This window comes from Equus przewalskii, chromosome 14 (assembly GCF_037783145.1).
Source record: "Equus przewalskii isolate Varuska chromosome 14, EquPr2, whole genome shotgun sequence".
NCBI classification, from domain to species: Eukaryota; Metazoa; Chordata; class Mammalia; order Perissodactyla; family Equidae; genus Equus; species Equus przewalskii.
The window spans coordinates 32,481,944-32,509,911 of NC_091844.1; the positions used below are offsets into that span (position 1 = coordinate 32,481,944).

At 37.0% G+C, this 27,968-nt stretch overlaps 1 protein-coding gene and 1 non-coding gene across 4 annotated transcripts; one reads left to right on the plus strand and one right to left on the minus strand.

The window, feature by feature from the left end:
• Positions 1-674: 674 nt before the first annotated feature.
• On the plus strand, positions 675-27,635 carry NFU1 (NFU1 iron-sulfur cluster scaffold). 3 transcript variants are annotated; one of them, XM_070572456.1, is made up of 8 exons: positions 675-808; positions 2,938-3,038; positions 7,170-7,305; positions 11,921-11,987; positions 15,372-15,486; positions 19,375-19,435; positions 24,415-24,589; positions 27,461-27,635. In XM_070572456.1, the coding sequence occupies exons 1-8, from the start codon at positions 747-749 to the stop codon at positions 27,503-27,505; spliced, it is 762 nt and encodes a 253-aa protein (XP_070428557.1). In that variant the 5' UTR covers positions 675-746; the 3' UTR covers positions 27,506-27,635. The 3 variants fall into 3 exon arrangements, with proteins under 3 accessions (XP_070428557.1, XP_070428559.1, XP_070428558.1); XM_070572457.1 differs by having other exon boundaries at positions 735-2,158; XM_070572458.1 differs by lacking the exon at positions 7,170-7,305 and having other exon boundaries at positions 727-808.
• LOC139075868 (U6 spliceosomal RNA) lies at positions 16,801-16,907 on the minus strand. The gene has a single exon (XR_011526780.1). It is a non-coding gene; the product is annotated as a U6 spliceosomal RNA (small nuclear RNA).
• Positions 27,636-27,968: the final 333 nt, after the last annotated feature.

Below are 27,968 nucleotides of genomic sequence, written 5' to 3' on the forward strand. Positions count from 1 at the left end.
ATCGTGTTCCCACGCCGTTGGGGCCCCGAGGTCACGCTTTGAGAACCCCTGGCCTAGAGAAAGCCGAATACCCCAGGAAAGTTCTGGAAGAATAGTTAATGAGCTTTTGTACTTTGCTCTGGAAACTAGTCAATATTCGTGTTTATACAGCAAAGGGCAGCCCTGCATTTAGGTGAGTCCTCGATGCGTGTTGGTCCACGATGACCGAGTAACAAGCCCAGCCCAAATGAAGGGTAAGACACACTGGTCCACATCAGCCCGTGGGAGAAGGGCAGGCAGTTCGTTGGGGGAAGGTGAGAACCTTCAAAGCGGATGCTCCAGGCAGTCTTTTGAGGCAGTCACTGAGCTGGGCCTGGAGGGTGATTAGAATCCTACAAGTGGCAGTGAGGCAGATTGAGGGGTGGGGAACAGCATTCTAACTGCAGAATCACTCAGCGCAAGCACAATACCCAGCAAGTAGGATAGCAGTGTACAGTGCCGCCTTACCGAGGACGCCTGCACAACATGGCAGGGATTTCTTTTTTCCCCCCTCCTTGTTCAGGTCTACACAGACGATAGGCAGTGGTTGCAAACAGCCGGGCGCAAGCCTGCCCCCTTTATCTGCAGCAGCGCCGCCCGCGGCCGGTAGGGTGCGCTCTCCACGGTGCCTTTCCAGCTCCCGGCCGGCCTGCGCCTGCGCCTGCGCGGGGCTTCTGCGGCTCGGAGTAAGGGGGAGGCCAGTCCCGCGCCTGCGCACTCGGACAAAGATGGCGGCGGCGGCCCGGCTGAGCTGGGGAGCTGCGGCCGCTGCAGTGGGGCTGCGCACGCGGTAGGTGACGAGCCCGGAGCTGCGTGTAGGGGTGCCGCCGGGCTTAGCCAGCGGAGCGGCCACCGCCCTGCCCACCCTTTCTCAGACAGCGGGGAGAAGTGCCTGTGACCGAGCTTTGGGTCCGCCCCGTCGGCGCAGTTGGGGGTTAGCCCGGAGGTGGGCGGCGGTCGGTGAGGCCGCTCCGCGCCCCGGTCCGGGCGGCCTCGGCTGTGCCCGATCTTGGGCTCTGAGCCCCTGCAGCGGGGACGCTCCCAGAACCCGGCTGTAGAGACCAGACGGAGGAGCTCCTTTAAAATCGTGTGATCTCCAGCCCTTTCACCACGTACATTCCCTCCCCTGCTTGTTAAACACAAAATCAGAAAGTTACACAATGGGAGAGCATACCTTGTTTCATTTCTCAGTGCAGGCCAGAAAGGGGACGTGACCTGTGTGAGGTCACACAGCTTCGAAGGGAAGGAACTCATGAGAATCCAGACCCAGATTTCCTTCCCGCCACCTACACCCACTGTGTTTTCCCGCTTCATGCGCCCTGCCTTTGAGTTTGGCCTCCCGACGACGTCTGTCAACCTTGGTTAGGTGGAAGGAGCTGTGTAGGTGTTATACCTTGGTTTTGCTTCTAGAACAAAAGGAGGAAAAAGGGCCTGATGGGATTTGATCTCGTGAGTGTTAGGAGGTTTAGTGCTAAGGATGCTCTTGAAGTTTAAATGCATTTCCTCAAACAGTTAAGTTTGCAGAAGGATTTTTTGTTAGTGACCTCGTGCCTCCCTCTCTTATATTGCGTAGCTGTCTCCCTGAAATAATTTAACTTACCTTTACCATGTTGTTAGTTTACACCCATCTCTGTCCGAATATTTATCCTTTCTGCTGCCTTTCTTTCCCTGGGCTGAAGGGACAAGAATACTGGTTTTCCAGTGTATTTCCATATTCCAGACTGTTCAAGATTTAGACAATGAGCTGTAGATAAAAATGTTTTCTCCCCAAACCTTGAACTTCATTCAGTAAATAATTACTGGGCAACCTATCACATAGTGATGATAGTGGCAGCTAACATTTATTGAATGGTTAGGCCTAGCACTCTTTTAAGCACTTTACCTGCATTATCTGGATCCATCTTTGCAGCAGTCTTTATGAGGGAGCTGTGAGTATTAACTTCATTTTAGAGATGAGGAACGGAGGCCATCGCGCCTGCTACGGGGACATAGGAAATGAAGACAGTCTCTCCCCTTAATGAGTTTGCAGGTGAAAATAATCACAGAAATGTTTTTAAAAGAAGTCATCATATATATGCTTGAAATTCCATAATGACTCCAGTGAAATGAAAATTGTAATGGATAGCAATAGAATTTTGAGGTAAACTGGATTTTAAAGTAATGCATCAGATTTCTAAACTATTTCACTACTAATGTCTCCTTTTATTTCCTTTTCCATTAATATTTGTTTTTCCCTTCTGCCTTTGTTTTTAATTTGGCAAAGCCATAAAAAAAATAGCCAATCACCACTTCTCTATCAGAGTAAAATAACCAAAGTTGCAACACTGGGTTAATATGTTTCCAATAAAAAAGCATATGTAGATTGTTGGCTTCTTGAGCAGTTTGGAGGAGAATAGTACACTTTCTATTAGACTTTTTGAAGCATTGAAATACCTTTCAAAGTAGGTAACATAGCTTATCTCTTTCTAAGGAATCATGGTGGTAGAGACAGAAAAAGAGGAAGAGTTTTCACTGTATTTACAAAATTCCCTTTGAATTTTGAACCATGTGACTCTACTACCTAATTTTTAAAAATTTAAAAAGAGGGAAAAACAGTTTGTGGTTCTTTGTCTCCTTAATGCAAAGCTAAGAACCTGGGACTCCAGGTTATAAATCACTAACGTAGATGCATTTCTGTTTTTTATACCGGATATTGCACTATCCTGTGTAGTTACCGAGGCTGTAAATTCCCCCTTGAGCTCTTGTTTTTAAATTGTTTGTAGCTATTGCTTGCCAAAGGAAGTGGAAATAATGTGGATGGAAAATGAAAATTTGACTTTGCTATTATTTTCCTTATGGTTTTTTTTTAATATGTGAGAAGTAGAAACCAAGCTTAAAAGATTGTCTTAAAATGTCATTTTTATTTGTTTTTAAATGTAGATTCTGTCATGTGATGAATACATACACCATTAAGAAACAGCCTCTGCATCAGTTTGTACAAAGACCACTTTTCCCACTACCTGCAACCGTATGTAACACAGGTAAAATTTCATCTTTTTGAGCAAATTGTGTTTCAGAAGCTAATTAAACTGTGCTTGAATGACATTCTGTGGGTCATAAAAGATTAGAATTTGTCAATTTTCTATTCAGATGGCTATGAAAAGAACATAGCATTTTTTTTTCTGTTATACCATCATACTCTACTGTAGTTATTTGCTTACACATATCTTTGGCGTTAAATTTTGAGAATACTGAGCACAGTGTTCAATAGATCATGAAATCTCAGTATCTTGTGTAACACATCTTCTGGAACATACAGTTGCTCAATAAATGATTTCTGAAATGAAAATATTGTAAAAAGAAGTTACAAATGTGTTTCAAAGAATCATGTATTTTAAGCTATTGCCCTCAATTTTTTTGTGTGGAAGAATCAATTTTTTTTTCCCCCTGAGGGAGATTAGCCCTGAGCCAACATCTGCCAATCCTCCTTTTTTTTCTGAGGAAGACTGGCTGTGAGCTAACATCCGCGCCCATCTTCCTCTACTTCATGTGTGGGATGCCTGCCACAGCATGGCTTGCCACACGGTGCCATGTCTGCGCCTGGGATCTGAACCAGCCAACCCCAGGCTGCTGAAGCCGAATGTGCGCACCAGCTTAACCGCTGTGCCACTGGGCCGGCCCCAAGAATTGATATTTTTATTTTTTTGTTGAAGTCACATTGGTTTGTAACATTATATAAATTTCAGGTGTACATCGTTATATTTTGACCTCTGCATTGTGTTCACCACCAAAAGTCTAGTTGCCATCCGTTACTCTCCTTATTTTGATAAGAATACCTCTAAAATCAGTAAATTTCTACTTTCATCTAGGCCTTAGGCTGTAGTACTTTGAATGTGGTTTTTCTTTTTTTTGTCAAAATTAATTGCTGTTGTTTTGTTGACAATCTTATTGATGTTACATACTTTTATATTCTTTAATAGTGAAAATAGATTTGAAGATAGAAGATTATTGCAATATGAACACTGTCATGTGGTTAGGGAACCATGGGAGGAGGGTGTGTGTGTGTGTAAACACCTGCCTATATGTACTTATGAAGCTGTAAGAGTTTAGATTCAGCTCTGGGCCCATCTCCATTTCCATCACTACGTTGAATGTCTCCTTGTGGCCTTACTCTGGAAGGTGACTCACTCTCGCTATAGGCATGAGTTGGATTGGGTAGAGACCTTACCTCCCCTGTGTACTGGGGCAAGAACACGAGTGCCTTGCCTGTCAGCTTGAATCACAGAATAATTTAGACATAAATATGGAGTAACTCAGCTACTCCATGTTAAGCTACTTTAATTGGACTTTTAAATTTTGTAGGACTGAATTATGTGGTCATCTAGGTTTTTCAAATTGGAAACCTGCTGATTTTAGGTGTTTTTTTTCCTTTTGTTTTGTTTTTGCTGAGGAAGATTAGCACTGAGCTAACATCCATGCCAGTCTTCCTCTATTTTTTTAGTATGTGGGCCACGAGCACAGCATGGCCACTAACCCAGTGTTGTAGGTCCATGCCTGGGAACTGAACCTGGGCTGCCTAAGTGGAGCATGCTGAACTTAACCACTATGCCATGGGGGCTGGCCCTGATTTTAGTTTTTGATATGGACTTTAAGCACCATTAATCTTTATTTGGGAGGAACTTATACCTACCTATTTATCTATTACCTATTAGTACCAAACGTAATGGGAAAAATTATTTTAGATCAGTCTCTCTATCCTCTTGTAACCCTTACAACACCTTCAGGGGCATCTTTCTGGATGATGGACCTGGAAGTCATATTTGAAATGCCTCATTAAACCCAATTTAGACTATAATTGGAATGATTTTGTTAATATCTAGTCAAATTACTCTTTTGAAATAGCTTTGTTCATTGTGAAAAGAGAAAATTTATGTAATGATGTCATATATTTTCTACTTCAGACAGTATATATAGATTATGCTGTCTTAAATTGTTTTATGTTTGTAGTTCTTACCTTCAAATATTTAAAATTTTTTTGTTTCTGTGTGTATAGTTTTACACAAATGGATTGAGTAAAATAAATCCAGATTTAATTCTTCAGATATTGATAGAGTGCCTATTGAGTGCAGAGATTTTGGTTACCAATAAATTATTAAGAAAGACCGTAAGAAACGATTGGTCAGAATTAGGGTTAAAAGAACCTTATTGTCTTTATATTTACAGAAACTAGTAGCAGTCCTTTCTTTAATGTTCCATCTGAAAAATGGTTCCCTTGTAAAGCAGATTTTCAGAGGAATTTATTGGTTGGAGGTATAAATTTTGTGGTTTTTTCTGAGGAAGATTAGCCCTGAGCTAACTGCTGCCAATCCTCCCCTTTTTGCTGAGGAAGACTGGCCCTGAGCTAACATCCATGTCCGTCTTCCTCCACTTTATATGTGGGACGCCTACCATAGCATGGCTTTTGCCAAGCGGTGCCATGTCCTCACCCGGGATCTGAACCGGCGAACCCCGGGCCGCCGAAGGGGAACATGCAAACTTAACCGCTGCGCCACCCGGCCGGCCCCGGAAGTATGTATATTTTAAATCAAGTACTTGCACATTGAGGTTATCATTTTTAATTTTTCTGTTTTTTAGAATTTGCCTGGTTACCAAGTCACCAACTGATATCTTTATAGGACAGTGACTTAAGCAAAATGTATAGGAGTTTAGTTTCATTTTTTGCTTCACCAAGGAAATGACTTAACATCAGTTAGCTGGAACTGCATGGCAAGGTACAAAAACAACTCTGAGCTGTCAAATTAGAATCTTCTCTTGTAATGATTGAGAAAAGCACTTCTATACCAACCATATGTTTTGCCAAATTTAATCTCTTTGTAATTTAAAATAAAACTGTTGTTTTTGATATTTTACTATCTTTCTTAAGATATGTGGTATGAGGAGTATGACAAAATAGGAAGACTGATCTTAATATATTTCCTATTATGCTTGGCACTTACCAGCATGGAGTGGCAGTATGCACTGTGGTTACACAAGTCAATGCTGGGGAATTGGCTGGGCTTGGATGCTGGCTGTATCACTTAACTGACTGAGTGACTTTGAGCTTTAGTTTCTTCATTTGTAAGATAAGATAAAAGCAATGCCTCCTTGGCAGGATATAAGGATTAAAGGATGTAATTTACATACAGTGCTTAGCACCATGCCCAGCACATGATAATTACTCAATGAATTAACCTATTTCAGTATATTGTTCTAAGATGAGAATTTTTTTTTTTGGGGTCAGAATATTTATTTTCATAATAAATAATCAGGGCCTGTTTAATAGTTTTAAAACTGTTAAAACCCCAGTACTATACTTTTGTCCTACAAGCTATATAATCATAATAGGAAGGTAGGAAATTAAAGATTCTGTTCTTTCTTTATTGCTGTAATGAATTCATTCTCAATATAAACATGGCCTCAGAAGAAACAGAGAAGAAAAGAACCTGTAAAGATAATTCAAAAGTATTCCAGAAAGTAATTCGCATAGATTCCCACTTATGTGATAATTTATAATGTCACTAACTATACCACTGGGCAAGTTACTTTAAGCTTCAGTTTCTTCATTTGTTAAATGGTAATAATAATACTTCTTCATAGGGTTATTAAAAGCTTGAATACATTTAAAGTACTTGACCCTGTCTCTGGCATGTAATAAGTAAGCACACAGTAAATATTAGTTATTATTATAAATTTTTTGTCTTTAAAAGAATGGTAGCACTTTGGAAAGAAGAGAATGTAACATTTTACTGTTTTAATATTCTAGTGATGATGATTTGTGATTGTGATAGCCATTGGTTCTAAGTCACCAAATTGAATACATATAAGACTCTTGAATTATGTTATACCTTCCTACTTAAGTGTAGGATATTGCTAGAATCTGTTGAGTAACAAAGCTATCTAAATAGTTAGTATTTATATAAAATTCAGTGCAGTTATCCTAAATATATTGATAAATTTCTCTCTTGTCTTTAAAAATTCTTATTTCGTCAGCTTGGAGAATAAAGCCTTATTTTATTTTTTCTAATTTTTCTTACTTCTTTTGGTTCTCTGAAAATGAGCCCTCCATATTCTGTAAATTTGTTAACTGCTGTTTTTTCTAGAATAACATTCTTTCTTCTTTTTTTCTCTTTTAGTGAGATACATGTTTATTCAAACACAAGATACCCCAAATCCCAACAGTTTAAAGTTTATTCCAGGAAAACCAGTTCTTGAAACAAGGACCATGGATTTTCCCACACCAGCTGCAGCATTTCGCTCCCCTCTGGCTAGGTATATTACTATTTTTCGTTTGCTTTTACCAGGAAACATAAATAACTGACTTTGGGGTTAAGGCAGCCAATATTTAGCTATTGCATTTTTATGTGCACTGCATTTTTTTTCAGTGTAAGGAATACTGTATTTTCTTTTCAGTTAAGAGATAACGAAAAATAAGAATTGCTATTAGGAAACCGTTCTCCTGAAAAGTGATTTATTTGAGAGATCTGTAGCATAACTAAATGAAAATTTGTATTTTTACTCAAGAAAAAAAAATCCATCAAAATGATGATATGGTAAATTTCCATCCTAAGTTTTTAAAACTCTCTTTTTAAAAAGCAATGAAAACTTGCTCATTTTATTCTTAAGGATAAATTTCTGGATGTTTAAAAATGGAATTGTTTCTGAAATGTTCCACTTAGAACTAGAAATGATAATAGATATCAGACTAGTCAGCAAAGACAGTTTTTAAATTTACTAGATAAACACATGTTAAATGTATCTTAGATGATAAAGCATAAATGATGAAATTATTGGAATGAACCTTGTTTAACTGATAGCTAGAGATATTATTTGCAATAAGAAATATTAGGGGGCCGGCCCAGTGGCGCAGCAGTTAAGTTCACATGTTCTGTTTCTTGGTGGCCTGGGGTTCGCCGGTTCAGATCCCGGGTGCGGACATGGCACCGCTTGGCAAAAGCCATGCTGTACTAGGCATCCCATGTATAAAGTGGAGGAAGGTAGGCATGGATGTTAGCTTAGGGCCAGTCTTCCTCAGCAAAAAGAGGAGAATTGGCAGTAGTTAGCTCAGGGCTAATCCCCCCCTCCCACAAAAAAAAGAAGTGTTAGAGTCAGTCAGCAACAATTGAAGTTTTTGTTAACCTAAGCTTGATACTGATTGCCAAGGATATTTGGAAAATAAAGCTTAGATAACTATTTCTATACATACAGCCGTTTTATATGTCTCATTTAGGGAAGCCAGATATATGCTTATCTCAGGAATGGTTTTTTAAATTTCTAATTGATAAAAATGCTCATTTCCTTTGACCTAAACATGCCACTTCTCAGAATATACCTTAGAGCATTTGTTTTTCACACTTTTTTATATAAGCCACACTGAAGAAATGTTTTATATTATGATCCAGGATGAACAGACACACAGACAGACACATATGTATGTACACAGATATACATATATATGTGTGTATACACACACAGATACATGTGTATGTATGTATGAAACAGGTGTTTGAGAGGACAGTTTTCACCTTAGGAGTGTGAAATGCGTTCTTCTGTTTCCTTTCTTGTTCTTTTTATTTTCCTCTGTTCTGTTTTATTTTATTAGATAAGATCCTGGTCACTACATAGTTTATTTCACAACTTACTGGTGGGTTTGAAAAACACTCCTTTAGAGGATACCTGTGTATGTACACAAGGTGTGTGCAAGGATGTTCTCTGTGGCCTTGTTGGTCATGGTAACGAGTTAAAAACAATCTAAATAGTCATCAACAGGAAGAGTTAGGTAAACTTTGTCCATCCATAGTCTGCAGATAATAAAAAGGATGAGGAGGACCCATATTTACTGTCATTGAATGACCTCTAACACATATTGTTAAATAAAGAAAGCAAGTTGCAGAACAGTGAGTAGAATATGATTATTATGTATATAAAAACAAAAACCTCAAACAACAAAAATGCACTGACAAAAAGATCTGGAAGAATGCACACCAAACCGGTAACAGAGGGTTTGGGAGGAGTGGTCAAGAGGCATTTTCACTTTATATGTATAGTTTGAAATGTTTATATCAAGTATGAGTTCACATATTTTGTATTTTAAAAAATATAAAAGTGAAAAGGCCTTAATTAAGTCAGTTGCAGGTTAGTTGGAGATTATTTCTGTCTGATATTCAGTTGGCAAAAGCCCATTTCAAAGTAGTCTTTTGAAAGTAGCCTATTTCCTGGATTCACAGAATTTATTATCTTAAAAGTTAAGCAAAATCAATCTTATTTTTGTTGTTCTTTTTCCCAGAGAATGTTTTTGCTGTAAGCTAGAATGTAAGCTTCATGAGGACAGAGACCCAGCTGTCTTGTCCATCATTGTATCCTTAGTGCTTGTACAGGGTCTAGTACTCAGAGGCGTTCAAATATCTGTTGAATGAATGAGTAACTGATTGAATGAATGAATAAAGAGTAGTATATCTTACTTCAGGGAGGCATTTGACTTCTTTCTTCCTATCCTTATGGACAAGACAAAGAAGTGTAAGCAGAGTGTAAACCTGTCTTTAGTGACATGTGAAAGGGCTCTGTCTCTCTGTAGTTGGCATGTTTGTTCAATACTTTTTTTAATCAACAGCATTGATAAAGATATAATTATCAGTTTTTCACTTGGGAGGAATTGCTTGTATGTTGGATGGCAAAATTCAGAAAAATTAAAAAAGTTTCACTAGGCAGGAGTGATAGGTTAAAGCAAATAAGATAAAATCAAACAGGAACAGATATTAAGCCTTGTATTTGAAGTTTTTAAATGAATAGCACAATTATGGAGTAGAAGAATCTGACCTTTTAGTTCTTCATGTTGAATATGATGCAGTGCTCAAAAAAGTCAATCAAACTTTAACAGAGTCATAGTGTCTAGCTTGAGAGAGGTGACAGTCTTTGTACCTTGAACAAGTCAGACTATATTTGGGATATTGTGTTCAGTTCTGGGTATCATATTTTATTTTGGATGTTGACAAGTTGAAATTGTCCCAAGGAAAGTAACTTAAAAGGCAAAGCATGTATGATAATGTTTGAAACTCCTGTTTCAGCTTTTTCCTCCTTTTAGGGACAGAACCTGTGAACTCTTGCCTAAAGCAGTCTCCATGACATGGCCCATAGATCAGGTTGATTCCTTTGCGTGGTCCTTTCATTTGGGAAAAAAGGCTTTGCTAACAGTGCAGATGTACCGAGCCAATCAAAGGGCCTACTCCAAGGTCTGTGCTTGGGTTTATTGGATCATAAGCTGAACCAAGAACCCTATAATTACTTTTAAACTTAATATTGAGTAGTTGTATACATGACTCAGATGACATTGTTTCAGACAAATTCCTAAATAATTTAAAAACAGCAATTTTGATAGCACTCTTGTAATGGTAGACAAAGAAAAGGAAAACCATGACCTTCTTTGGAGTGTCCGCTTTTATTCCTAGGGTTGGGAATAAGGAAACTGCTGTAGAGTGTATACTAGGGATGGTTGATTGGAGAAGGAAGAGGCATTTCAAAGTCCCCTGTAGGGACTTTTCAAGTTATAGTCTGCCTCTTCTCCTCTCACAGGATTCTAGAAATTAGCTTTACTGAGGTATAATTTACATGCGATAAAATTCACCAATTTTAAGTATGCAATTCAGTGAGTTTGATAAATGTGTATAATTGTGTAACCACCACCAAAATAAAAATATAGAACATTTTTATCACTGCAAAAGATCCCTCTTTTCCCTTTGCATTTTCAGGCCTCTTGCTTCACCTCCATGCCCTGGTCATTTTTTTTTTTTTAAGATTGGCACTTGAGCTAACGTCTGTTGCCAGTCTTCTTCTCCCCAAAGCCCCCCCGTACATAGTTGTATATTCTAGTTGTAGGTCCTTCTGGTTGTGATATGTGGGACGCTGCCTCAGCATGGCTTGATGAGCAGTGCTAGATCCGCACCCAGGATCTGAACCGGCGAAACCCTGCCAAAGCAGAGAGCATGAACTTAACCACTTGGCCACAGGGGCCGGCCCCCACTGGTCATTTTTTTTTATGGCAATGACTTTTTATTTAAAAATGTTTTCCAGCCTTTTTGAGATGCAGTGGACATAAAACATTGAGTAAGTTTAAGGTGTATGATAGAATAATTTGGTATACATATATACTGTGAAATGAGTTAACACATCTGTCACCTTGGTAACTATTGATCTTTTTTTTTTTTCCTTTTTCTCCCCAAAGTCCCCCAGTACATAGTTGTATATCTTAGTTGTGGGTCCTTCTAGTTGTGGCATGTGGGATGCCACCTCAGCATGGCTTGATGAGCAGTGCCATGTCCGTGCCCAGGATTCGAACCAGCGAAACCCTGGGCCACTGAAGCAGAGCACACGAACTTAACCACTTGGCCACGGGGCGGCCCCACTATTGATCTTCTTTATGCCACTACAGATTTGCCTATTCTAGAGTTTCGTGTAAATGTAACCATATAGTCTTTTGTGTTTGGCTTTTTTCATTTAGCATAATGCTTTTGAGAGTCATCCTTTTTTGTGTGTATCAGTAGTTCATTCCTCTTTATTGCCAAGTGATACTACAACATATGGGTATACACAGTCTGTTTAATAATTCACCAGTTGATGGACATTTCTAGAATTTTTTTGGCTATTATAGATAAAGCTACCATAAAGATTCATGTGCAAGTCTTTGTGAAGCATATGTTTTCATTTCTCTTGGGTCAATACCTAAGAGTGGGATTGCTGGATTGTAGGGTAAGAGGATGAAACAAGATTGGCCGTGAGCTGATAATTGTTGAAGCTAGTGATGGGTACATGGAGGTTCTTTGACTTTTCTCTCTATCTTTTTGTATGTGTAAACTTTTCCATAATAAAACATTTTATTTTTATTTTTTCACAGGCAGTTATTTAGGATTGAAGGAGTAAAAAGTGTCTTCTTTGGACCAGATTTCATCACTGTCACAAAGGTAAACATAGGATTATATAAAATAAGTTGTGAAGTACTTTTAGTTTTTTCTGAATCAGGTGTTCCTCTCTAGAATTTCCATTCTTGGTATATTTTACACATGCTGTTATTAAAAATATCAAATTGTTTGCTTCTCACATTTCTTTTCTTTTTTTTTTTTTTTGAGGAATATTGGCCCTAAGCTAGCATTTGTTGCCAATCCTCTTCTTTTTGCTCAAGGAAGATTGTTCCTGAGCCAACATCTGTGCCAGTCTTCCTCTATTTTGTGTATGGGACGCCAGCACAGCATGGCTTGATGAGCGGTGTGTAGGTCTGCACCCAGGATCTGAACCAGCAAACCCCGGGCCACCGAAGCGGAACATGCAAACTTAACCACTATACCATGAGGCCGGCCCCTCACGTTTCTAAAGTTAATTATTTAGTAGAATTTTCAAGGTGAAATTATCTGTAGTCCAGATTCCTCATTTTTCAAAAGAGAAAAACTTGAGCTTCAGAAGGTTAAATGCAATGTCCAAGATTATAGCTACCTTATGGCAGGGCCAAGACTCAACTTTGGCAGGGCTAGAATTTAGGCTTCCAAATATTATTTTTACTAATTCTTAATTTAAATTGATAAAGTGAAAAAAAGCAAATAAATAACCAAATAATATATATATATTTGACCAACAGAATGGTTGAATATATATCCCCTTTCAAGGTGGGCCCTTGTATCATGGTGTCTGCACATTCTTCGATCCTGCAGTAACACTTCAGAGCTTCACAGATGAGAGCCGTGGACTGTGTGGTTCTGCAGCACTTAGTTAGCCTCTAGAAGTCAAAAAGTCAAGCTACATGTGCTACCCGTTCCAACAGCTGAGGTATCTGCTAGAAAAGGCTGTTTCTTTTTTAAGTGCACTAGATTAATGAGAAATGAACTATTTAAATTTGGGCTGTGTCCTTTTAAATCTGTTAATTGGTATACAATATGCACTGAACTTAATCACTTGTCAAATTTTGCATCGAAGTCAAAAGTTTTCATTCAGCTCCTTTTAAGCAATTTGAAAGGATTACTCTGAGTTCTTGATGCATCATAGAAGTGGACATACTGGGTTAGCAACATGTTACATCTAGTCCAGTATTCTCTTGTAGCTATTTATGTGTGGAGGAGAATTATGATTTTTCTCCTTGGTGGTAATCCCAGTGGCTATGGTTGTTCTTGCAAATATCCCAATTGTAAAATATTTTTCCCTATTGCTTAAAGTGTTATTTGTTCTAAATTCTCAAAATGTCCTTTCTTGACTTTATCAGTGAAAGTAGCACTCCTTCCAGGAGCTCATTACCTTGTTTATTTTCTTTATTGCACTTAACACTTCATCATATTTTTTAAATTTTTATTACCTATTTTTCCTGCACTAGAATGTGAACTCCATGAAGATAAAGAATGTCCATCTTGTTAAGTTCACCTGACAATGCCTAGCACATAGTATGCCCTCAAAGAAATTTTTGTAGAAGGAAATGATGATGTAAAATTTCCTAAACTGAATTTTCAGGCTGCAAGTGGTTTACCCCAAATGTAGGATTATGGTGAGCAAATCTGTGTTAACCAATCCCAAGTCTTTACCAGTTTATAGACGTTTGGCCTGTCTTTGTTATTCTTCAGTTTTCTTTCTTTGATATATATATGTTTTTTTAAAGTATGCTTTTTTGTGAGGAAGATTTGCCCTGAGCTACCATCTGCTGCCAATTCTCCTCTTTTTTTGCTTGAGGAAGATTTGCCCTGAGCTAACATCTGTGCCAGTCTTCCTTTATTTTGTATGTGGGTTGCTGCCCCAGCATGGCTGCTGACGAGTGCTTAAGGTCCGTGCCCAGGAACCAGAGCAGGGCTGCCAAAGTGGAGCATGTCGAACTTAACCACTAGGCCATGGGGCTGGCCCCTGAAAATTTTCTTTTGATGAAAACGTGATTATATCTTACAGTTTTATTTCTTGATTTGATTTTGGTAAGTCATCTTTTATTTCCCTTTCCCTTCATAATTTAGTTACCCTTTTTGAAATCTCTCAGCTCCACTATTTTTTCTTAATGAAATGACATAACCAATAAATAATATTCCAAATTAGGACATACATTGATGTTTAATAGGTAGAATAGTAGATTTGGTTTTTCTTTGAATTACCTTCCTCACAATGGACTATTTCATTTACCTGATATCTTCAGGATCGCCTCTTTTCCTTTCTGATTTGTAATTGATAATTCAGGGGCTTCTTTATGCGTCATTTATATTTTTTTTTACTAAATGTATAAGTGTATTTGCAGCTTATATGCTGCTTTTTTTTCTCATTCAACTTCAGAATATTTTTTTTATTATCAATATTTCCCTACTCAGTAGAGCCCACTATTTGCTGAAGATCTGAGGTACTCTGATCCGTCTTGGAAATAATTTATTAAAATGTTACCTAGAATTAGTTCCTATTCCCAATCACACGGCGTCTTCACTAGTTTTGCTCTTGTATCCATAGCAGCGCCCATTTATCTTACCTTCTGTGTGCTGTCTCTAAATTGCTTCTTAATCCATGACAAAAGTAGTCCCTTTTGCTTGTAGACTCAATGTTTAATTGTATTTAAGCAGAGACCCTGGCTAACAGCCTCCTAAGAGTCTAAATAGACTGTATCTAATAGTTTTCTTCCTAAAGAGCTATCCTTTAAAAAACTAAAACAAAACATGCTGCCTTTCTTTTTTTCAGATGTTAACACTATTTAGGTATTTAAGAATCCTATCTTTTTTTTATGGAGTCAACTAGTTGGCCAGATATAGAGGTGAAAAAGTTATGGATTCTTTCTTATGGATACTGGTCTTATTGGTGGTACACAAGTGCCCTAGCACAGTAGCCACAGATAAGACACATTATATGTTTTGGTTCTATAGTTGCATCATTGGATTTCTTCAATATTCTTAAGTAATATATGTTAGTTGAATTTTTTGAATAGTTGTGGGATATCCTGTATATTTGATCAAGTAATTATATCCTATTTAAAAGAAGGGGAAATCTCTTTATCATCTTGTTAAACACAGAGAATCTATTCAGTATTTTAACTCTCTTTACTTCATGAAAAAATGTCGTTTAATCATTTTAGTATCTCCTGTATAGGGCATGGTACATACAGCATACCTGAAACAAGTTTGATGAATGAATGAATGAATGGAAAGTGTTCTAAGATTATGTCTTCTGAAATTCCTTTTAAGTCAGATCCTTTAAGAAGTGAAACTGACATGTATTCTCCAAAAATGGGTGCTGTTGCATAGTACAGAATATATATAGGAAAAGATTCCTAAAAGATAGAAAGTATTGTTTTGTATTTGTCTATGCCTTTGGGTGGAAATATACCATTTTTCTTCACATATTTATAGGAAAGTGAAGAGTTAGACTGGAATTTACTGAAACCAGATATTTATGCTACAATCATGGATTTCTTTGCATCTGGCTTACCCTTAGTTACTGAGGAAACATCTTCAGGAGAAGCAGGTAATATATTCGGTAACTAATATTTATCTTTTTTTTTTTTAACTTTTCTACTTTCTTCACACTTGTCTTGATTTCAGAAGTCTTAGGAGTACAGATTTTTATCATTGTATCATATGTAGCTCTAGAACCAATTCCAGAGGAAATGAAACTTCAGATATACTAGTTTTGCCCATCACTTTTGAAAATTTGTGTATAAATTGAATCTGTTATACAAAACTAAATTTTTCTTTCTTTTTTTTTGAGGACGTTTAGCCCTAAGCTAACATGCACTACCAGTCCTCCTCTTTTTGCTGAGAGAATGGCCCCTGAGCTCACATCTGTGCCCATCTTCCTCTATTTTGTATGTGGGTCACCACCACAGTGTGGCCACCAAAAAGTGTAGGTCCACGCCTGGGAACCAAACCCAGGCTGCTGAAGCAGAGCATGCCAAACCTAAGCACTAGGCCACGGGGCTGGCCCTAGACTCCTTTTTAAATAAAGTATTAAGACCCAGCCAAAGCCCCAACCCCCATCCCTTTTCCCTTTCAAGAGATGTATGTACACTTGGTTTGTTTTTAAATTTTTACTACACATATACGTCTCTACAGGGAATATATAATATTGGTTTTTGTTCTTAAATTTTGAATAACTTGTGTTATATGCAACTTTTCTTTTTTTGCTGGGTATTTTGAAATGCATCCATTTTGATAAAATGTAGTTCTACTTTAAGTGCTGAGTAGTATTTCATTATATGAATAAACCACAGTTAGTTTATTCCTTTACTTATGTGCAAGTGAATTGTTTGTACTAATTTCTATTGCAAACATTGTTGCAGTGGGCATCCTTGTACAAGTCTCTTTGTGCATATGTGGAGAGTTTCTTTAGAGTATATTCCCGGAAGCAGAATTGCTGTATTGAAATCTGTTCTAATTTACATACAAATTAGCAGTTATAAGAATTTCAACTTTCTTATATCTTTATCATCACTTAGTGTCCTTTAAATTGTTTTTAACCAATATGTTAAATGCAAAATGGTATCTTGTTTTAATTGCATTTACTTCATTAATACTGAGCATAAAGGTTTTCATATGTTTATTGGCCATTATTTTTCTTGTCAGTAAGTTTCCTGTTGATAATCTTTGCCCGTTTTAAAAAAATTGAGTTGTATGTCTTTTTTGCATTTATTTTAGCAAGTTTTTTAAAAAAAAATATTCTGGGTATTAATCCTTTGTTATGTATATTTCTAGCAAATATCTTCTCCCTAACCATGCCTTATCTTTTTACTATGTTTAGGACATCTTTTGTCATTCAGAAATTTTTCCTTTTCTCTTTTTTTAAAATATGGAACTTCTGATGAATTTGCATGCCATCTTTGCACTGGGGCTATGCTAATCACCTCTGTATCATTCCAGTTTTAGTATTCGTGTTGCTGCAGCAAGCACAGAAGTTTCTCTTTTGAATATGGTCAAGTATATTTATCTTTTCCTGTGTGGTTTGTGCTTTTTGTACCTTATTTTGATGAGTTATTTTCAGGAAAGCACTTGGAAGAGTGACTACACATGGAACTCAAGTATTAGCTGTAACTATTATATTTGTAGTTGATGATTTTTTTCCTTTCTCCAGTATGATAAAGATACAGAACACACACACACATTTGTATAATCACCTTTAGATGATGCAGTTTCACTTGTACATATATACCCTAAATGAGTCTTATAAATGTACATAAGACAACACGTAGAAGCATATTTATTGAAATATTGTATTTTATTTTATTTATTTTTTTTAAGATTTTATTTTTTTCCCTTTTCTCCCCAAAGCCCCCCAGAACATAGTTGTATATTCTTCATTGTGGATCCTTCTGGTTGTGGCATGTGGGACGCTGCCTCAGCGTGGTTTGACGAGCAGTGCCATGTCCGTGCTCAGGATTTGAACCAATGAAACACTGGGCCGCCTGCAGCGGAGTGCGCGAACTTAACCACTCAGCCACGGGGCCAGCCCCTGAAATATTTTAAAAATATTTCAGCAGTTAAAAGGAATGAACTAGTTTGGGAGATATCAATGTGAAAAGATATAAAAGAAAATAAGTGATAAAAGAAAATTAAATAATATGTTTATTTACATACTCCTACATATATACCATTTATGCAGATTTTTTTTGAAGATTTTATTTTTCCTTTTTCTCCCCAAAGCCCCCCAGTACACAGTTGTATACTTTGTTTTTTTTTAAAGATTTTATTTTTTTCCTTTTTCTCCCCAAAGCCCCCCGGTACAACATGGTTGTATATTCTTTGTTGTGGGTCCTTCTAGTTGTGGCATGTGGGATGCTGCCTCAGCATAGTCTGATGAGCAGTGCCATGTCCATGCCCAGGATTCGAACCAATGAAACACTGGGCCACCTGCAGTGGAGTGAGCGAACTTAACTACTCGGCCACAGAGCCAGCCCCCCAGTTTTATACTTTTACTTGTGGGTCCTTCTAGTTGTGGCATGTGGGATGCCGCCTCAGCATGGCTCAATGAGCGGCACCATGTCTGCGTCCAGGATCCAAACCAGTGAACCTTGGGCCGCCGAGGTGGAGCACGCAAACTCAACCACTCTGCCATGGGGCTGGCTCCTATGCAAATTTTTAAATACATGAAACAGTTATATGTGTTCTTGTTGGATATATATATCTATATTTGTAAAATTGATATAATGTTTGAGAGGCATTTGACTATATCTACCAAAATTTAAAAATACACAAGCCTGTTGACCCAAATATCCCACCACTAGGAATTTATCTCATAGACATATTTGCAAAAGTACACTGATGCATACTTTACACAAGCATGTATGCTCCAGAATTGTTAGAAATAGCAGCAAATTGGAAAAAATGGAAATAAGAAATTAGCTAAATGAAGACAAATCTATACAAAAATTACTATGCACTTATTTTAAAAATTGAGCCATATCTGTATATGCTGATATGGAAAGAGTTTTAAGGTGTATCAAATACAAAAAAAACAAGATATAGAACATTGTGATCTCATCTGTGTAAATGTACACATGTAAATGTAAACATGTACTAGAAGGATGTATACTAAACTCATGATAATGATTGCCTATGGAAGAGATGGTGTGCAATGGCACTTAGGTTTGCTGATGTAAGAGAATTTTAGCTTTATTATATTTTATTTCTTTTATTAAAAAAAGTCTCAAAGTTAATATAATTTAATGTTAGTAGTTGTTATGTTGTTGCCAGAACTCTAGTTTGTTATAATGTAATTTGAATTATCTACATTTATAGTTTTCCTAAAGGTAAATAAATTTCTCAAAGAAAAATTTTTAAACCCATAAAAAGGCTTTAGTGAACATCAGTATATAACCTTACAAAATAAAAAGAAAAAATGAAAAAAACCAACTTTTTTCTCAGATTTGTAGGACTTTTTGGAAATTTCCATGAGGCTTATATCTCTATTTAGTATGATTGTCATTTTGAAAACCACCAAACTGAGAAATTAAAAATGTAACTTAATTTAGAAAGTAGGTGTACCTTTTGTCTCAAAGTTTCCATCAAAATCCGGACAATCTCTCTCTCTGCGACTTTTCAATCCTTGAAAATGATGAAAGTTTAAAAATTTATTGGCCAAAAAATTCAAACCCTAACGTCATCAGTAGATCAAGTTATTTCGGTATACCCACCTTTATCACCAAACGTTGAGTTGATCAGTTCTCCTTAACTTTTCTTCAGAGAATCGAATGATCTTTCCATTTCCCCAAAATCACTTACATCACCATACCAAGTTACATATTCTATGCTTTTATTTTTTTAATGAGATGTTAAGTTAAAATCATCATGTTTTAATACTTGTACTTGCAAGGATATAAAATTTCTGCTGTTGATATGTTTTATTTTTCATTGTTTCTAGGATCTGAAGAAGATGATGAAGTTGTGGCAATGATTAAGGAATTGTTAGATACTAGAATACGGTATGTGCTCATCTTTCTACCTGAGAGTAAATATATTACAGAGCCAATTTTTGTTATAGCAGTATACTTTTGGTTGTTTATGAAATTATAGTAGAGTTCCAAAATAAGTATACCTTAATGTAAAACATGATAGGTAACCATAACAATTTAATTTAAAGCCTGTACATTCTCTATATTCACTCAAAATTTTAAAACACTCAATCTATCTAAACATAGCCAATGAAGGAATTTGTCTTTCACAGTCACCATTTAGGTTTGATATTGTTATAATAGGAAATTCCTTTGAAAGAAAAAGTGACTTGGTGCTTGGGAGGATTGTGAGGAGAGAAGGATCCCCTGTTTCCAGGCTGTTGCCCATAAAGAATAAATTTAAATGAGTAGAGAACCACAGGCTTCCACTTTTTCTTGTAGCAGACCAATGATCCTGCTGAGAGCTCCCAGAAAGGGTAGATAATATGCAATAAAGAAAAATTGGGGGGCTGGCCCTGTGGCCGAGTGGTTAAGTTTGCACACTACACTTCAGTGGCCCAGGGTTTTGCTGGTTTGGATCCTGGGCATGAACATGGAACCGCTGGTCGGGCCATGCTGAGGCGGTGTCCCACACGCCACAACTAGAAGGACCCACAACAATAATATACAACTATGTACTGGGGGGACTTGGGGAGATAAAAGCAGAAAAAAAAAAGATTGGCAACAGTTGTTAGCTCAGGAGCGAATCTTTAAAAAAAAAATAATTGGTTTGAAGGCAATTAGATAGCTGCCTAAGCAAACAAGATCCTGTAGGAGAGGGAAGCACATGGAGGCTTCCCTTGGGGCGTTTGCTGATTCTTCATGTGAGGCTAGAGTAAGAGAAGTTGTGTAGAGCATAGCTGCTAAGAATCAGAAACCATTTAGCTTTTAGAAAATTTGTTGAGATGGGAAGACAAAAATTGAAATTCTAGATTATTAATGAAGCTTTGACTTAAAGGGTCAAAATCCCAGAGAGAAGAAAAGTTAAGAAAAAGTAAGCCTAAAATTACAGAGGTTCTCCCCACGAGGTATCTACTTATTCTTAGCTGTGTAGGGGAGCTGACTAAGAAGTCAAACAAAAAGCAGTTGGAAAGCTGAATAGAGTTTGGTAGATTTATGGTGCTAGGGGTGACAAAAATTGGAATTTAGGATCTGTCAAGGAAGGTGAGGCCTCAAGAAACAGCCTCTCAACTGGGCTCCCTAGAGGACTGTACCCTTGAAATGGGAGCAAGCCAGTGGTAGACCAAGCCTTATAAAACTGTAGTCCAGTATTGAGTGAGCTTGAGTCTACCGTGGATTGAACTGCTGCCAGAAGATAGGATGAATCCTTTCTGATGTAGTATAATCCCAGATCACTTCGGTTTTTCATGCACATTGTCCATCATTCAGTTACAAATCATAGGCATACCTACAAACTGGACCAAGAGAAAATAAAACAGATCCATGGGTAACCTTGATATTAGAGTTATCAGACATGGCCTTTAAAATAACTGTGATTAACATGTTCAAGAAAATAGAAAACAAGATGAAGAATTTCATCGGAGAACTGGAATCTATAAAAATAGAAGTAGTAATCCTGGAACTAAAAAGTGTAATAACTGAATTTAAGAACTCGTTAGATTAGTGGAACATCACAGATGCTGCTGCAGAGAAGATTAGTGTACTGGATAGAGGTCAGTAGAAAATATCCAGATTGAAGCACAGAAAAGAGAATGGAAAATACAGGAAAAAGTGTGAGAGACGTATAATACATGACAAAAAAGGTCTTAGAATGTCTTGTAGAGCTTTTAATATAGCTAGAATAAAAATACATGACAAAAATGTAACAGGTGGAGAGTTTAAGAGGAGGCGTTCTACAGTCTTAGCATTATCTGGGAATTGATAAAAGTACTAATTTAGGGGCCGGCCCGGTGGCACAGCAGTTAAGTTCGCACATTCTGCTTCGGAGGCCTGGGGTTTGCTGGTTCAGATCCCAGGTGCGGACATGGCACCGCTTGGCAAAAGTCATGCTGTGGTAGGTGTCCCAAATATAAAGTAGAGGAAGATGGGCATGGATGTTAGCTCAGGGCCAGTCTTCCTCAGCAAAAAGAGGAGGATTGGCAGCAGTTAGCTCAGAGCTAATCTTCCTCAAAAAAAAAAAGTGCTAATTTATATTAGAGACTAAGAAACCAAGTAGGCATCTTGTGGGGTAAACACCAAATGAATGGTAAAAGACCATATAGCCAACAAGCCAACAGAGGAAAAAATGGAATAATAAAAAAATACTTGATCCAAAATAATGAAAAATAGTAAGATGGTAATATAAGCCCAAAGATGTTAGTAGTTGTATTTTAATGTACATAGGTTGATTAACAAAAAATAAAATTGTCAGATTGGTTATTAAAAAACAACCATTTATATGCTGCTTATATGAGATATACACCTTAAATATAAGGACACAAAACAGAGTGAAAGTAAGAAGATGGAGAAATGTATAGCATGAAAAGAATGAGTAAGAGAAAGCTGATCTAGTTATACAGATATCAGACAAAATTATTTTATAGCTAAAGACATTACTACTGATAAAGAGAAATCTTTCATAATAATAAAAGTGTAATTTTTATCAGGAATATATACTAACTTTAAACTTGTATGTATCTAATAGCAGCTTCAAAATAAATGAAGAGTATTTGTTAGAACTGAAAGTAGAAATAAATAATCCACAGTCATAGAGGGAGACTAACACGCCTCTCTCAATAACAAATAGAGAAAGCATATAAAATGGTGAGTTAAGATAGGCGTTTTATACACGTGATTAACAAACGACTAAATTGACACATACAGAACATTACACTCAACAAGAACAAAATATTTATTCTTTTCAAGTTTACATGGAACATTTGCTAAAATAGACTATTTTGAATCATAAAGCAACTCTGGACAAATTTCAAAGATTGAAATAATTGAGAATATTGTTTTCTACAGTGGGATTAAGCTGGACATCAGTCACTAACAGGTAACTAAAAAATATTCATATATTTGGAAACTAAACAGTGCTTTTCAAAAAGATCCATAGTCAACAAAGAAATCACAAAGGAAATTTAAAATAGGAGAATATCTGCATGACCTTTGGGTAGGCAAATTTTTTTCTGACAGGAAACAAGAAAAATCAAGGAAAATACATATAAATTGTACTACAATAAAATTATGACTTCCTCTTTTTCAAAAAACACCAGGTCCAGGGAAGAAGCAAAGCACAAAGTAGAAGATATTTATAATACATATATGACAATATGTTTTAACACACCTACAAATTGTTAAGAAAAAGGCAAACAGTCAAATAGAGACTGGAGCAGTCTCTTCATGAAAGCACTGGAGTAGGAATTCACAAAAGACAGTAACCAAATGGCCACTAATCATGCAAAAATGCTCGACTCCATTAGTCGTTATGAACATTCAAATTAAAACTACAATGAAATATCACTGCCAATCCATTAGAAGGGTTAAAATCACTAAGACTGACAATACCAGCTGTTGGTGAGGATGTGGAGCAACAAGCACTCCTTTACTGCTGGTGGAAATGTAAGTTTATATAACTTGGGAAAATTGTTTGGCAGTGCAGTATCTACGAAATCTGGACATATGGGTATTCTTGATCCAGCAATTCCACTTTCAGGTATATTCCCAGTAGTAAGATCTGTGTATACCAAAAGACATTTGCAAGAATCTTCATAGCTATACTATTTGTAAAAGCCCAAAATTCGTACTAACCCAAATGTCCATCAACAATAGAATGGATAAATTCTGGCGTATTCACTTAACGGAATACTATGCAGCAGTGAGATTGAATGAACTATGTGGCTGAATCTCATAAAGAGCAAAAGAAGCCAGATACCGAAGAATAAATACTGTACTTTCGAGATGGAATCTATATTTATAAATTATAAAGTTAAAAAAGTAAAATTATAAAGTTAAAAAACAGATGACACTAATCAATAGTGATAGCAATTATGATAATGGTTACCTTTGGTTGGGAGGAATAATCAGAAGGAAGCACAAGGGGGACTTCTGAGATGCTAGTTTTATTTCTTGGTCTGGGACAAATGTGTGTTCATGTTGTGAAAATTCATTGAATTGATCAAGCATGATGTATGGATTTTTCTGTATTAATGCCATTTTTCAATGAAAAGTTTACCTGAAAAAAAAAGCCAGAATGTGTCCTTCTCCCTCTGTTCACCCAAAAGAAGTGAATGAGTATATCTTAGGTAATCGCTATGATTATTAGGAAATTTGAAATCTTGGGCCAGCCCTGGTAGCCTAACGGTTGTTTGGTGTGCTCCACTTCAGCAGCCCAGATTTGGTTCCTGGGCGCAGCCCTACACCACTTGTCTGTCAGTGGTCATGCTGTGGTGGTGGCTCACATACAAAAAGAGGAAGATTGGCAGCAGATGTTAGCTCAGGGCTAATTTTCCTCAGCAAAAAAAAAGGAAATTTGAAGTCTTAAATGCCAGAGAAGATTATTAATAAGCAAGATTATGATTTAATAGAGCAAATATTTGTATGAATGAATTTTGACATTTTATCTGAAAGTAAAAAAATGTTACAAATGAGACTAGCCACAGTTATTGTTCTCTGTTATAAAGATTTTATTTTTTTTCCTTTTTCTTCCCAAAGCCCCCCAGTACATAGTTGTATATTCTTCGTTGTGGGTCCTTCTAGTTGTGGCATGTGGGACGTTGCCTCAGCGTGGTTTGATGAGCAGTGCCATGTCCGCGCCCAGGATTCGAACCAACAAAACACTGGGACGCCTGCAGCGGAGCGTGCGAACTTAACCACTTGGCCACGGGGCCAGACCCTATTGTTCTCTATTATAAAAGTAGCTCTGACTTTGTGAATTTTACCAATAGAAAATCTAAGCTCTGAGTTGTATTAAATTTTTTCAACAAAACTTCTGTTCTTTTAAATATATCACAAATATTCCGTGACCACAGGCCAACTGTGCAGGAAGATGGAGGAGATGTAATCTATAAAGGCTTTGAAGATGGCATCGTCCAGCTGAAACTCCAAGGTTCTTGTACGAGCTGCCCCAGTTCAATCATTACTCTGAAGAATGGAATTCAGAACATGCTGCAGTTTTATATTCCAGAAGTAGAAGGCGTAGAACAGGTATGTCAATACTATATGGCAGTTCGGATTTACTATTAAAATAAATATTTGAAAAGAAAAGAGATTCATGACCCGTCATTTTCTTCAAGGGCTGGATCTTTGTGTTGCAATTGTTATGAGACTTGAAGCCTCCTTATTTTATTTTATTTTTTTATTTCTTTTTTCTTTTTTTTTTTTGTGAGGAAGATTGGCCTTGAGCTAACATCTGTTGCCAATCTTCCTATTTTTGCTTGAGGAAGATTGGCCCTGAGCTAACATCTGTGCCAGTCTTTCTCTATGTTGTATGTGCGATGCCACCACAGCATGGCTTGATGAGCCATATGTAGGTCTGCGCCTGGCATCTGAACCCGTGAGCCCTGGGCTGCCAAAGTGGAGCACGCACACTTAATCACTCTGCCACCAGGCCGGCCCAGAAGGCCCCTCCTTATTTTAGAATTATCTTGTGTTATGAATACCTACTATGTGCCCGGCATTTTTACAAATATTACCTCATTTAATCTTCTAACAACACAGCATATTAAGTAGTAGCACTCCTAGTAGTGTTACTGAGTCATTTCCATTTTGTATATAGGAAATTGAGATTTACAGGGCATGCTGCTGCGCTAGTTGTAGAAGAATTATGAAAATGGGATTCAAAGCGTCATGGAATTTTACAGATGAGATTTGGAAGTCTGGTGGAAGAGCTCCACTACATCATATTTATCCACTTCTTGTTCTTAAACATGCAGGCAAGAAGCTCACTGAGAAATCGTACTTTGTTGTACAGTAAAACAGTACCGAGTAGAGTTATAGAGCTTTACCTCTCACCTGATGTCAAAATTTTTTCTGCCCCAAGAGACCTAAGGAATACCGCAAAGCCCATTCTCAGCAGTAATAGTTATCCTCATTGCATGATTCTCAACCAAGAGGCATGGCCTTATGGAGAGAGGTTCTCACGGAGGGAAAGAGGGTGTGCAAATTAGAAATTTGAGAAAAGTCTTTAGGTAATTCTGTGCCTTTAAGGAGAGGGAATCTCTTCTCAGCTCCTTTGAGAATTACACATCTCTGGGTAGTATTAAAATCTGTCCTTTTGGTACAATACATGCCATCTCCTCTTTGAAGTCCTTATCAGTCCTCTGCTTGGAATTGAGCTCTACTTTGGTCCAAAGCCTCTTTCTGTGTGTCTGTTTCAGCCTTATGTTTATGGGTAAGTTTCTTGAGAGACCTGTAGTCATATCTAGGTCTTTGTGTTCTGCAGCCCTTAGCCCTATGTGTTATAAGTGTTTTATACATAGTTTGTATTAAATAAATGTTTGAAAATATTCCAAATTTAGGAATATTTTGCCTAAAATAGGAGTTGATTGACAAAATTCTTTGGATTGGGTGTTGCTGAGATTGAATATTAAATATCAATTTCTTGGAAGTAAATATCCATTTTTACTCAACCCTGAAAAGGAACTATGAGAGAATTATTTTTCCATTGATTGTCTCACATCAGAACCAGGTTCTTTTAGATTTTTTTTTTTTTTCCCCCAAAGATTTTATTTTTTCCTTTTTTCTCCCCAAAGCCCCCCGGTGCATAGTTGTATATTCTTCGTTGTGGGTCCTTCTAGTTGTGGCATGTGGGACGCTGCCTCAGCGTGGTTTGATGAGCAGTGCCATGTCTGCGCCCAGGATTCGAACCAACAAAACACTGGGCCGCCTGCAGCAGAGCGTGCGAACTTAACCACTCGGCCACGGGGCCAGCCCCTCTTTTAGATTTTTTTAAAAAATTTATTTTTGTTCCTTTATGCTCTATATACCTTTTTAAAAAATTATATTAGGGGCTGGCCCCGTGGCTGAGTGCTTGAGTTTACACGCTCCGCTTTGGCAGCCTGGGGTTTCGCCGGTTCGGATCCTGGGCACGGACATGGCACTGCTCATCAGGCCATGCTGAGGCAGCATCCCATGTAGCAGAACCAGAAGGACCCACAACTAGAATATACAACTATGTACTGGGGGGCTTTGGGGAGAACAAGAAGGAAAAAAAAAAAGAGTGGCAACAGATATTAGCTCAGGTGCCAATCTTAAAAAAAAAATTATATTAGTTGACACTTGGTGGATTGACAAAGGAACATATTTATTAGGGTGGGGTGATGAATTGGCAGTCAGATTATAAACTTGAATTAGCATTTAATTGTAGTAGGTGCGGTGAAGAGAAAAAAAAGTTCTTAGGCTTACATAGCTCTTTTCCTCTCCAAGGGAGTTGATCTTTATTATCTGAGTAATATATTAACTCACGAGAAGATATTAATCTTTTCATTTTTTTCTTCAAGTATTCATTAGTATTTTCCTTCACTTATTAGAAATGAAAGCCTTCACATTTTTCTAAGGTTTAAAATGAATTTTTATCTGAGTAAGACCAAAATAATTAGTTGCTACTATGATATTTTGTTTCTTTACTTTTTTTAGAGATTCATTTTTCTGATATATAATTGTACAGTAACAGTTTGGTATAGCCCCCCAGAATGTATTTAAGTAAGTGAGATGCTTTTTAAAAAAACAAAAAAAACATCAATTACATTGGTCTTATGGCTAGGAAATACTAGTTAATTGTTATAGTCTTCTCTGTCCAGCTGAGACTCTGCTGTTGGAAGCCTCTTTGGGGACAGGAAAAGAGTCCAGTGCTTTAATTGATTTGCTGACATTCAGTTTGCTTTTATGTTGTTAGAATACCAAGTTATGATGCAAACTTTGTGCTTTGGGAGCTGTTGATAGATTTATTCTTATTGGATTGACATACATCGTTATAGAGTAGAGTATTTCAGTTAAGTAAGTAATATTAAAATCAGGAAATAGCAATTCCCAATCCTTTTCTTAAGTATTAAATTCTCTTTGTGTTTTTGTTTTTAGGTTATGGATGATGAATCAGATGAAAAAGAAGCAAACTCACCTTAAAATAATTTGAGTTTTCTTTGGGCTCAGCAGTTGGACTTGTTGATAATATATATCAAGCTTTTATTATTAATCTGCTAAGGAACTTGAGGATTAATAAAATATGCCCTTTCTTCAGAGAATGCTACATAAATATTGCATGTTTGCTTTACCTCATCTGAGTTATTTGTAACATCCTGAATCATCTTCTGTACACATGGATTTTATCCAGGGATATTTTTATTTTTGTTCTTCATATCTCATGGTTCCTTCTTTGCATAATGTCTGAAGCAGTTTAAAATACATTTTCCTCCATCTAATTTATTTACTTTTTTTATGCAGAAGTAAATAGGGAGATTGCTTTTTAAAATATTCTAAAATGGCTTAGCCATTTTGTGAGATGTTTAAAACTATTTTTACTGAATTTTTACCTTGTTTAAAAAAAAACTAAACTAAACAATTCTGGTTTAAAAATGGTATCTGGCTA